Here is a 13777-nt window from a genome sequence, read left to right on the forward strand (position 1 = left end):
CAGTATATGTAAGCAGAAACGTTTATATTAATTTTTAACGTGGTTTTACGAAAGGTAGCGTATGTAGCGCGATCAGTTGCAGTAATAATAGGAAGAAGACACCACATTTGTCATTCTTCAGGTTTCCTAAGGACCCTGAGAGGTATGAAACATCACATTAGAGCGCTATTTATTTACAATTGTTTGCAAACTGTATTTAATTACTGAATTTGTTTTTTTAGGAGCAAACAATGGTTAATGAATAGTAGAAGGCAGAAAGATGCCCTTTATTTGCACAATAACGTGAAGTTTTGTGCGTTACGTATCGCGTCGAACCAGTTCATGAGCGCGGAAAAGAAGAGATTGGTATGGAATGCAGTTCCTACGTTATTTGACCCGCCGAATAAGCCACAACTAGTGACGATGAAGAGAAAATTGCCATACAAACCTGAAAGTGTTACCTCAAAAAACAATAAAACTGTCTCCTGACACAGATGAAACAGCTACCACATGTGTTCCTACACGAGATACATATATAGTATCACTACCAACGGAATCTGCAACACAGACATCATTTGAAGATGAAATGCTTAGGTTACGTGAAATTATTCACGTGTCAGAAAATCGTGTGAAAGGTAAAAACGTGCAAATCATTAGACTTCGTACAAAATTACTACTTGAGAAGGAAACCGCCCATCGTAACAATAAACTGCGACCACAACATGTCAGGACACAAGTAGAAAAGGACAAGGTTCCTTTAAAAAGTATTGGTTCCAAGTACTTGAAAAAAGATGCTCTCGATTTATTGATAAGCCAAATCAGTATACCATTGAATGGAAAACGTGGTGCGAGATGGAAAGATGAAACTAAATTATTTGCACTTAATTTGTTGTATTGTAGTACTCAGGCATACAGTTTTTTATCACACTGCTTTAGCCTTCCATCAGTACGTACCTTACAAAGGTATAAGGAAGATACAAAATTAAACTGTGGGATAAATAATAACATATTTCATCTTTCAAAGCAGAAAGTGCAGCAGTTACCAGAAGCTGATGTAATTTTTAATTTGTCAATGGATGAGATGTCACTAATGGAAAATTTGATATATACCAGCTCTAGGGATCGTGTTATTGGATTTGAAGACATGGGTACCATACGTACAGCTGTGGTAGCCAATACTGCATTAGTTATAATGATGAACGGCATCTTCTCAAATTTTAAACAGCCATTAGTATATTATTTCTCCAAAGGACCAGTAGGAGCCACCCATCTGACGCGCATATTTTTTGAAGTTGTCAAAAAACTCACAGAGATTGATTTGGACTGACATTCTTTTGATTTTATTTTCCGTAAATGTATCAATGGGACATAATAAAGTTTTAAAACAGTCATGCTTTTTATTGAGATAACATGATAGCATAAAGAATAAGACGGAAATTGTATTTTTGGAAGCAGGTATCCTTCAAAGCAGAACGTAATGAAAAGTGATGTGTTGCTTTGTTTTTACACAAGAAAGAGCATCTATATACTTCATATGTGGGATATACAGTGTGTATTCTCTTACTTGCAGTGGAATAAGTGGGATTGTATGCTACTTCTTAAGTATTTCTTCAAGACTATGTTGCAGCTTATGTCACTTCATTCAATAGTTCGTGCTCTGTCTACTTATATTTCACGATCATTTATGTCTCTCGCTGGTCTCCTAACACTTGTGATGCAAAAATACGCTAACTATTTTGTAAATTACGTACTAAACGAATTAAAAACAAACATTATTTTTACGTCGCATCTGCCGTCAGAGGAAGGCGAGCTTTCTGGCCGCTAGGGGCGCTAGTGTCACTTGAACTGTCAAATGGTAACAACTTTCACGGCAGTGAGTGTCGCGACTGTATATATTAGACTGTGGTACTACAACCATTTCGCAATCTTCCTGCTCCTTTCGCGAATGGCGCTTGCGACCCTGTATATGATTTTTCTGTCGTGGCTATTTCGCTAAATGTGTGTGAAAGGTACTGACATGTTTCCACGTTACTGGGAACGTACCATCTCGCATTTGTTTTGCAGGGTTTGCCTGTAGAGTCTGACGAACATCTCCATGACGCTGCCATGCTTGCTAAACGAACTGTGACGAAACGCATCCCTTTACTTTGCATCGCTGTTATATTAATTAAACTTCATAAGGCTATTATTGTGATGAGACATACTCAAGGATCGGTTGTAAGATGCTTTTAGAAGCTATTTCTTTCGTTGGGGAATCGAATCTCGTTACCATACATCGAATAAATCTTAGACTGGCATGTGTTGTTTGTGTAATTAGTTTTACGTTCACATTAAGTAGACCCGGTCGGATATTACTTGATATTTTGAGGTTGTTATGTTTTTATTCACTAATTGCCAGACATTGAATCGAACTACAATCAGAGTCTTCATTTTACTGTAAGTCTCCATTAATTTGGCGGTGCAAAACTGTACTGTACATTATATCATTCAACGAGGTAAAATAAAACCACTCCTCTGCTCCCAGTGCGTTATGCGTTTACGTACTACGGATTAATTTAATGGATGAAGTGCTGCTTTGCGTTTCCTTATTATGCATGACTTAAATGAGACGGGTCCAACACCGATGTATTGCTTAACCAGCTGCCCTTCTTCCCAAGTTCGAAACCAGCCACTGCTTAAATCAGAAACAAAATTCATGCTAATAGCTGCCGATTCACCCTTGTTCTACCAAAGGCCTGTCAAAGAGGACCCAGGAGCGGACGTAGGTATGCGTCACTCTCTAGGGGTCACCTACCCGTAATTGGTGGAAGAATCATCAATGATAAATGGCATGGGGATGCAGAAATCAGTGGAAATCGTTGAATCAAATACAATATGTATCCGTAGGAAATGTGCGTAATTGGTAAAGCGTCATGATGATAGCTCCATTGGAAAAAAATTCGGGATATCTGATCTCCGGAAAGGGTTGGCCAAGGGGGAAGGACCATGAGAAAAAGGCTGAAAAAGTAACGAAAGGCTAATATTCTCTGGGTCGGAACTTGCAACGCCAGAAGTTTTATTGTGGTACTGCAATCCGAAAAGAGAAATGCAAAGGCTCAATTTAGATATAGCGAGCGATAGTGAAATGATTGTAAAGAAGATAACGATTCCTGGCCTGTCGTAAATAAAGCAAAACAAGTAAGTTATTAGGAACAGCTCAGAAATAGAGTTTTGGTCGTCAGCGACGGCAGCTAAACAATGCCAACAAAATAGATCAGGTAACTATGCCAAAGTCACAACCAGAACACGAAAATTAGATATTGGATGTATTTAATGTGGAATTCGGTACAAAAAAGAAGATAAAAATTTAAAAATCATGGACGACTTGGAAGCTGAAAGAGAGGGGAGGGGGGGGGGGGTGGAGGGTAGGATAGAAGACAGAGCTAGGGGAGACTGTGGTCTCGGTGCTATAGCCGACAGAGAAGAAAGACTAATTCATTTCTAGTATACGTAAGTTTGTTCTGTTACTGTTCATGGTTGGAGTTTTCAAGTTGTCTTTTTTTACACATATTGCGTTGGTTAATATGCTATTTCGAAAATACTGTTCTGACGGTCCGGATGATTTAAAAATGGTTTTAGGAAACCCGAAAACGGTCGTAAATTAAATAAGAAGCGAATCCTACGTCTGTGACTGTTTCTACATCATGTTTACACAAGTGGCTGTCCTGCAACTAACCGAGCATACTGGATATCCATAATTGGTTCTTGTAATGAATTTCTGCTAATAACAGCGAGTAAACAGTTCAAAAATCACAAGGGGATAATGAATACTTGAGAAAGGTCTGGGGCCAAGGCGAGATTAAATTAAACGAAAGTATTATCGTCAATTAATAAAAAAAAATTCACTTACAAATCTTATATGTAAGGCAAAAGTCATATTCATTGCATTATGTTATTTGTAATAAACACACCATGTATTTTCATTGTTTTATTGCATCGTACATGCAAATGAGGAACGTATAAAAGTGGAACTATTCAATGCATAATACCAAAACATAATGAAAAATCACTTGAGACTAGGTTGTATCTGGTGATGAAATCCTTTTGTTATGTCCAAACTACATCTGTAATACTCAAAATAAAAAGCCTCATGACCACATTCAGTCATTAATTTTGTAATAAATTGATTAAAAAAATTTTCTTACTACGCGTGTACTAACATACAATCAAGGCACAACTGTTAGCTAAACAAAGTTAAGGCATTAGTCGAAGCTTCAGAACCCAATTCTTATTGGTAGCCCAAACACAGACTAAATACTAACGAAAAACGCCATAATATATCCCTTTGTTTCCTCGGTGTTCATGCTCTCTATACGTTAACAAACAGCAAAAAGACTAACCAAATTTCAGTTAATACTATTTGATCGCATTAAAAAAGGTGAAAATAATTTACAGCGCAATTGAGTGCATCATTTTCTTGATATTCAGGCCACGAAGGCTTCATAACTGAAAAAAATTCTGGTATTATATGAGAAGTGTACTCCAATGTTAATGGTAATTTTATATGCCAAGCGTTGTCAAATTTGGGATACTGCTTCATACTCCTAGAATGAATTAGATTAAACGGTCCGAAAAACTACACCATTCTGATACCTACAGCATTACTGTATTTTCGTAGCAGACAAGGCACATTACCACAACTGTGTCCGCCACCGGTAGCTGAGTGGTCAGCGCGACAGACTGTCAATCCTAAGGGCCCGGATTCGATACCCGGCTGGGACGGAGATTTTCTCCGCTCAGGGACTGGATGTTGTGTTGTCCTAATCATCATCATTTCATCCCCATCGACACGCAAGTCGCCGAAGTGGCGTCACATTGAAAGACTTGCACCAGGCGAACGGTCAATCTGACGGGAGGCCCTCGTCACTCGACATTTATTTTTTTACCACAAGTATGAAATACGGCATTTACCTAATCCATCCTCGTGTATGATCGATCTGAACACATCAACATTATCGATGACCACAACGGTGCCTACCAACCATGGACACTCGATACATTCAGAGATGACCACTAGAAAGAGGTGACTATTGCCTTTTTTTGACCACAGCAATTTAAGTCGTATTATCGTGTTGGAATCACTTCGTACTGATATGTTTATTTGGTGGACGGCTCGACTGTCCTTAATTATATAACTACATTAAGTTGAGTAGCTTAATGTAGTAATTTAGAAGTCTCCCGTCCATGCCTTGGCTGATTACAGTTACTCATTCTCATAGGAGATGTGATTAGCATTTGATTCACATTTGTGAATAGGATGCTTGGTCGATCGCTCTATTCTGCTAGGTTTAGTGTAGCAAACATATTTATCACTTATTTCTTATTGAACACTTTACCTCTGCACCCGTAAGACAGTTTTCCTTTTATAGATCGCAAGCACCCAAGTTCCAGCCCGTCTGTCTAGCCGCGCCATCTAACGCGCTGCTTCTCGAGCGGAAAGGCGTGCCCGTCTCCGGCACGAATCTGCGAGGCGGATTAGTGTCGAGGTCCGGTGTACGTGCCAGCCCGTAGATGGTTTTTAAGGTGGTTTACCATCTGGCTCGGCGAATGCAGGCTGGTTCCCTTTATTCCGCCTCAGTTACACTATGTCGGCGATATTGTTGCGCAACCACTGTCTCCACGTACGCCTACACCATGATTACTCTACCACGAGAATATTTGTGGTTACACCCGTGTGGTATGAGTGAGACGTTCCCAGAGGGGGGTGGGGGGGGGGTGGGGGGTGGGAAGGGGTTGTGTCCACTGGGTGTCGAACCACCCAATAGCCCTGGGTACGGTGCGGGGAGGTGGTGTGGGTGAATTGCTCTCTCCTGTTATGGGGTTGTGAACCGCTGAGGACTACGGCGGGAGGAAGTCTTGAAAGTAGGCTGTTTAGATTTTTATGTTGGTAACGCCACGTAGCGGTCTGTATGAAAATCACTGTGCTGTGTGCAGTCTGTGGCTGGTTGGCATTGTTGGAATATTTATCTTGCGGTATTTGCGGTCGCTGTATTGCAGTAGTTCGAGTAACGAAGATTTTTGTGAGGCAAGTGATTCATGAAAGATATAGGTTATTGTTAGTCAGGGCCATTCTTTTGTAGGGATTATTCAAAGTCAGATTGTGTTGCGCTAAAAATATTGTGTCAGTTTAGTGATGATCAGAATAAGTAAAGAGAGAAATGTCTGAGTACGTTCAGTTGTTCGCAGTTGTTTGAAAGTCAAATAACGTAACAGGTTTAACAGCACAGTCATTCATATTTTTCTAAGGGGACGTTTCAGACTCTCCGTCGTTTTAAGGTCCTCGGTTTAAATACACAATACACACAATACCCTACTTGCAGATCATTACGTAAGTACGCAGTATTCACAAGTTGCAATAATGCGTGAAGGAAGAGCCATTAGTGGCTCCGTTTTCTCCGATAGGCGATCACCGAAATCAACGTGATCTACGTTCGCAATTTTAACACGACGTGGCATTGCACTCGCGGGTACACAGCTATCTCTAATAAGGGACGGTAATATAAATATAGGTGCTGTTAATTCAATAGCACAAAATTCTCAGATGTTAACTTACGATGAAAACAGGTATTTTCAGGAACTACGTCCGCTATTGTATCTATCGCACACTTGTTCGTCAGAGCACAACTAGAACTTATTTGGCTCTTGCTGCAACTTACCTCGTGGAACCAGCTGACGGTGTCCGGCTGCGGGTTTGAGTTCACCTCGCACGTCAGCCTCACGTTGTCCCCTTCTTTGAAAATCGTCTGCCCCGTGTCGGAATCCAGCCTCACCGAGACAGCTGGCGGGTCTGTAACGTGGAAAGAGGAGGCCGGGGATCAGTAAACAGGTACTCGTCGTTTAGAATCGGCTTATACTGCGAAGCGTTTCAAGTGTTCCGAAGGATGATATCGTGCAAATCACAAGCAGTATGAGGATACGCACCACTCACAAATCACTGGTGAGACAACATGATGGCTTCACATTTCATCAGGTCCTGCACTGATTAACGCTTTCGTAATTAAAATAACGAGCAAAATGTGAGTAGTGCCAGCAACTGAATTGAGTTTGTCAGCAAAGTTAAAGCCGCAAATTACTTAAAAACAAACTCTGAAAGATAGTGACCGGAAGAGAAATATCGAGACCAAAATATATTCTCTTTCTATTGCTCCATAGCTGTGATAAAGATAAGAAACTATAACACCGTAAGTTGGGTTTCAAGTACTTTACAAGACGACAGCTTTCAATCACACTCTCTGTTGAAAATGTTCTTCAATAAGTGACAAGCTCTTTTCAACCGTCACAATACCGATACCACGAATACGGAAAACGTAGGTGAAAAAATTATGGTTCGAAATTGCAATACATACAATTTGCGTGAAAACCAAGAGCTATGTGCACACAAGTTGAGATCAAAAAGTCAAAGGAATGTCAAAATAGGGAGTGCAAGGTAGAGCAAGAAACGGGAATTTTCAGACAGAATGTGAATATAAGATCTACTATAATGAAATATTTAAAATTTCCTTATAAGGATTGATCATGGTTTTATGGCATAGAATAAGTAAATTATGACATAACTGAGCCTTGCAAGCTTCTATCGAATTTGTTTGCCGACAGCAGCCGTTATGTTTCACTGAGTGCCGTCCCTGTGTTATTAGGAAGCGTCCAACGAGAACTATGTGTGTGTGTGTGTGTGTGTGTGTGTGTGTGTGTGTGTGTGTTTGCGGGAGGGAGAAAGGGGGCTCGGATAGTGTCGGATCGGCCAGCGAGGTATTTGTGGAGTCATGGCTCTGCTAGGCACGAGGAAGTTAGCCGCCATACCGGGTGCAAGTGTGGCAGGCCAGGACCCTTGTTGACGAGTGGCTCTGTGAGTGGATTTTGGGCGAATGCCCACCGCGGACTGTATTCCCAGTCGCCTGTGTGGGTACTGGAATGAGTTATGCGCCTCTCACTGGTACAACGTTTTGCTCTAATCTTCATCCACTTTGGTGTCAATTGCTTGTGCTGGGAATACCCATGTACTAATCCACCTCGCCGGTTTGTCAAAACTACACTGTTTTGGTGAGCATTTCTGTTGACTGTGTAGTTAGATGGTGTGCCGGCGTGGGACTCAGTTTTTAGATTGAGTTTAAATTCTGCAGAAATATCGTCAGTTGCACTACGGGATGTATTATAAATTTAAATGTTAATTGATTGCTCTTGTGGAAGTTGTCAGTGGGGTAACTGCAAAAAGAAGCTTATACACGGTAGCCTTCACATGTTTTGTATTTCGTGGCCAAAGCTTGAAAATGAACTGAGGCCAAGCTGTTGTTCATAAATATATCGGGCCATTTAGGAAAGCAAAGCTGTTTTAACCTTTGGTTATTGTTAATTTTAAGAATTATGTAGGTGCTGGGGAAATTGACTTGAAGGCCTTTTTAGCCTAGATGTATTTATATGCTTCTTGACACGTACAGCTGTTGTTCAGTCTGAATCGGTGCCGGCCGTTGTGGCCGAGAGATTGTAGACGCTTCAGTCCAGAACTGCGCTGGTGCTACGGTCGCTGGTTCAAATCCTCCTCGGACATGGTTGTGTGTGATGTCCTTAGTTAGGTTTAAGTAGTTCTAAGTATAGGGGACTGACGACCTCAGATGTTCCATAGAGCTTAGAGCCATGTGAACAATTTGAATCAGAATTTGAGTCATTAAGGTGCATTGTACTGGCGGTTTAATATGTATTTTTTTTTAGATAGTTTAACCCACAAACAGCAGTTTGTCAGCGAAGGACTGTTATACTTCATTTGTCATTCAATTGTGGTTAACCAATTCAGTATATATTTTACTGCACAAATGGCCATTGCCGTTATGAGCTCCTTATAGTTATTAAACCTCACGAAGATATTTATTCTTAAGTTGTCTCGTTATTAATTATTTAAAATGCATTCTTAATTGCCATCACCGGTCAAACTAGAGTCGTCCCGGAACTATAATGGAATTTTCGTAAAGAGAGTAATTTTAAAAAATTCCAAGAATAACCTTATTTATGGCCGTTTATGTCAGACTATCTCAGTAAATTCAAATATTTTACTATTTACCTGACTTTTCTACTGTACCACAGTTTAAGACCTTAATGTGTTTCAGTTTTCTGTTCCTTCCACCCCCCCGCACAAGCAGTGGGTGGTTATGTTTGGTTTGCTTTTACTGAAATCTAGTTATAGTTTTCCGTCTGTTGTTACGATTTGATTGTAACTGCCCTTTTACCTGTACCTGCGAGAAATACCTGAATAAGAGCAACATATTGATATATTTGAATTTGTTCGGAAGAAACATTATAATTTCTATTGTGTGATGCTTTTATGGCAGTTGGGTCCTCCAGGTTGTGACCGTCTGTGATGCCGCTTATTTGAAAGTTCTTGTTCTGTATTGGATACTGTATTCCTTCACAATTGGTGCAAAGAATTAGACTACAATTTGAAGAATGACATTTTATAACAATTTTTTGTCGAAATTTCATATTTAATTGTGAATGATGATTGAAAAATTACTTCCTTTTAGTTGGTTCGACCTCATCCTTTCACCAAACAGCTAGCAGTTGTAGCGTTGCTCTTAGGGGGCGAAAAGAAAAAGACTTGTTATTTTATATTTTTTGAAAAATTTCGAAAAAGTGAATATTTTGGTGGGCCACTTGGCTATCGAATCAGGGATTGATTACACTACTGTAATAACGTACGTTGAGCATTAAATACCTGAATAAGAGCAGCATATTGATATATTTGAATTAGTTCGGAAGAAACATTATAATTTCTGTGAATTTTTATAGTCGCGATGTAGTCATACCCGGAACAACATTAAGGGACCAGAAGATTTATAGACTTTAAAAGAAATGTAACACTACCTAAATAAAAAAATGAGTTGATTCTGAAATAATAGGAAAGCGATTATGTTCCTTCTGCCTCATGCTGCGTTCGGCTCATCAGCGTGATCGTAATTTCTGATGATAAACTAGCACAAAATAATTATCATTCAAGTAAATAAGGAGATGGAAATCATCAAGGTTGGTTTACTAAAATAAGCACACTTATCTTTAAGACACTGTTTTTAATGCTACGTACCTTTTCATATCAAATTACGATAGATGACCATTGTGGTTAAATACTTTATACATAACAGTCTAAATGTCCTCTTGATGCTGTCTGTTCGTAATCAATTACAAGAAACTACATGGTTTCTGATTGGAAAAATAACAATTAGCATATTCATTCAATATTTTCACATAAAATATAAAATACCGTAGCGGAACGCAGCAAGTCCGCGACCGCCTTTCATGGAATACAAACTGTAAAAGGTGAGGCACCCAAAGCCTCATTTGTCTTAAAACAACAGAATTCTTTTTTATATCCTTAATCGATACATGTACATAGAGATTTACAGGCACCGCGCAAGAACGGCAAATACACAGAATAATAGATTCTGTCGCTGCTATGCGAAGGTTCATTTCTTTTACTTTACAATTCCTCGATAAGTTTAGGGCATCAAGCGTGTACTATTGAGCGTACATTAATGTTTGTGAGGCGAAAATTAGTAATATTACACAGCGCTGTCGCCAAGCTGGCTAGCATATCAGTATTCGAACAGCATACGAAGTTCGAAACATTTTGGAGACTGGCGCTATACACATCATACCATATAGGGTCTAGCCTTAAGCAGATGTAATGTGACACTTCGCGTAGACTGTCATATTTGCACGGAATACTAAAGCCAAAGCTCAAAGGGAGCTAAAGATCTCTACGGCATACCATACGAATTCTACTATCGAGGAGTAGATGCATTTAGTCACAGTTTTATGTCAGTCCTGTTAACTAACTTAGAAACTAGATGATATGCATAACTTTCGTGTATAAGAAAAACAAGTCCTAACAGAAACTCAACTAAATTGAGTAGTGCTACTGACGAGATGACTCTACGTGTACTATTATTTGTATGTGTTTGACGGTGCTGGCGCTGACTTTGTGTTTAGCATATGACGGTGCCACTATGGCTCCAGTATATTAGGACATGTTTTTATAAAACAGATCTGAAGATGGTGGTTATAGACCTAAACCGGTCGTCTGATGACATAAAATATTTGTGACCATAGAAGTGTAGTAAAGGAAATTTAATCAACTGCACTGATTAACCGTTGTAAGAGGTCCATGATTAAAGAATTTGTTGCTAGCGCACTCGAGCTGATGTAATTTCGATGGACTGCTCACGTGATGCCTGCGATATGTAAGCTGTAAGAGAATCTGAGACCAAAGAGCAGTGTTGACTGCAGTAGGAACTGTGTGGCAGTAGCAGTAAGTAGTTGCTAGCGAGCAGTCGTGTGTACGAAGTTGGCTGGGCCGGTGCTGGGAAGCGATGGCAGAGCCTGAGCGTTGTAGTATAAGGCAAAAGCAGACTCGCGCATATGTAGTATTGTTATATCAAGTCTCATGTAAGTGTTTTTAAAAAAAATCGCTTAATAAGAATCTTTCTCATAAAAAGTAACTATTGACAATCATTCATTTCAATTTAAAGAATTTACTAATTTCTCCGAACCTTCGTCATCTCGATTACTGAAAAGAAAAATCAGCTCTTTCCTTTTATATAAGACAAATCTATCGGCCAGCATTGCACTGAACTGCGCCAGAAAAATTTCTTATAGGAGCAGATATATACGCGTTATCCGGCGATCTAATTGAGGTATGATTTTCCAGTTTATTCATAATGAATTTTCAGGGCCATGACGCAGCACTGCTGACGTCCAAAGTTTGCCAGTTTAAATTCACAGTCAATTATTGAAAGGTTATAAGTGAACGACAATTTTATCGAGAGGTTTGTCACATTGTATTATTGATAGGTTACGCTAAATGTCAATGCCATACATATTTTCACTGTTGGGTAGTTACGCTAAATGAGAATATTATTTATACTATGTTTTGCTGTTCGGAAGTTTCGGAAGTTATTTTGTGGGGAGGTTACACCGCATTTGCAAAATTTGTATCCCTCCAGAGCGAAGCAGTGAGCCAAGTAGAAGCAGTGAGCCAACACATCAATGAACATGTAGAAGAAAACGATTAGCACTCTAAAGAAGAATCTTTTGAAATGCGGGAAACTTAGGCAGGCGGAAATCGTTGGACTGGACGAACTATTATAGCTAAACATAGCCTACAAACACTTGATAAGTAAAGGAAATACTTTAAAGCAAAGTTGAGGTTTCGCTATCGGCTGAATCCTCCAGAGAACGTTAGCTAATGCTCTCCCTGATCATGTGGAAACTAAGCTTTCTATATAGAAGCTGATTGAGAAGATACCTTATTATAGATGCTGAGTCGCCTTGTTATTCACGTTCTAGCTTGCGTGACTGAGACATCGATTAAGATGCACGAACGTTTATCCACCTGATGCACAAAAATATCGGACATGACAGCTGCTTTCGTTCGGTTGGTAAATATTTGCTGATTGTATAAATGTGTGTTAACTTTCGGCGTTCATTACTGCTTTGGCGTGTAGTCGTACCATTTGTTGTAGATATCTAATACTCCTGGAGCCCTACACTGTGTTTCGCGAGTATTGATTCTTCGTCAAAGTAGTTAACACTGATAGCCTTTCGCCTCAGAATGTACTCCACAAAATCGACATCAACCAAATGGAGTAGCTTTCATTAGCATTTTTAGTAGTTTAACTCCTTCAAGGCCTGATATCCCGCAGGCACTCATCAGATTGTAACTCTTCTTTAATCCTACCTTTTTTAAGCCACAGATTCGTATTACTTCATTTAATATTTAAATTATCTAGAGGATTTTAGTACTGAAAATACAGAGATTTATATCACCAGGATTTTTCTAGCTTAAGTTATCCATAGGATTTTAGTACTGAAAATGCAGAGATTTAAGTCTCTAGTATTGTTCTAGCTTAATCCGAGCTTCTATCTGATATTACTTTCCAGAAGTGAGCAGTATCTTCTGCAATATGTGCGAACTTTCTCACAACTTTCTTGGCCTGTTTACATTTTTCATCATCTTATCTGATGCATTATATTTGTTCTTTCTAAGAGAACGTCCCTGGAATGCGACAAGAGAAATACTGTTTCACTCCTCATCTTCTTCCTTCCTCTTTAGCACATGTAGATAACTATTACCTTGAATTATACTGCAAGAGAGTTTGTTTTCGACTTCCTGTAACATTTTTTTTTATCCATCTGATTTAGCGTTTCCTCACTGCCGCGCAGAATAATAACTGAGCTATATGTTTTATTTCAACCTTTTTACAAACAAATCTTTTAAGATGCTATCGGAGCAATTTTCTACCTATTTCCGAATTCACACCGTGAAACTATCACGTTATTTCCTTTCTGTTAAAATTTATCAGTAAACGGAGAGCAGCGTTTGACTTATAGCATTTAACAATATGATATCCCAAAGACAGGCACAGACTTCTGAAAATCAAATAGGCAATCATAGATAGAGCAAGAATAGGATATGCAATAGATAACAAACATACAGAACATCTTTTCCTGTTTGTAAATTCACAGTCTGTTAGGAAAGAAGGAAGGGAGGAAGAAAGGAAGGGAGGAAGGGACTAAGGAAGGAAGAAAGAAAGATTAGGGTTGAACTACCTCTCGACATCGAGGTCATTAGAGAACTAGCACAAGCCTGGATTGTTTCAAGGACGGGAGAGGAAATCGGCCGTGCTCTTTCGTACGAACCATCTTGGCGTTTGCCTGGAATTATTTAGGGAAATCGCGGAAAACAGAAATCTGGGAGGCCGGATGGAGGTTTGAACCA

General features: G+C 39.4%; 1 protein-coding gene across 1 annotated transcript in view; it reads right to left on the reverse strand.

Moving 5' to 3' along the window:
- LOC126267542 (hemicentin-2) overlaps positions 1-13777 on the reverse strand; it is a 1749994-nt gene that overhangs the window by 777964 nt on the left and 958253 nt on the right. The window contains exon 8 of the mRNA XM_049972846.1: positions 6675-6805. Coding sequence (XP_049828803.1) covers positions 6675-6805 — 131 coding nt within the window. The remainder of the gene's footprint in view (positions 1-6674; positions 6806-13777) is intronic.

The sequence above is a fragment of the Schistocerca gregaria genome, chromosome 4, assembly GCF_023897955.1.
Source record: "Schistocerca gregaria isolate iqSchGreg1 chromosome 4, iqSchGreg1.2, whole genome shotgun sequence".
In the NCBI taxonomy this organism is placed as follows: Eukaryota; Metazoa; Arthropoda; class Insecta; order Orthoptera; family Acrididae; genus Schistocerca; species Schistocerca gregaria.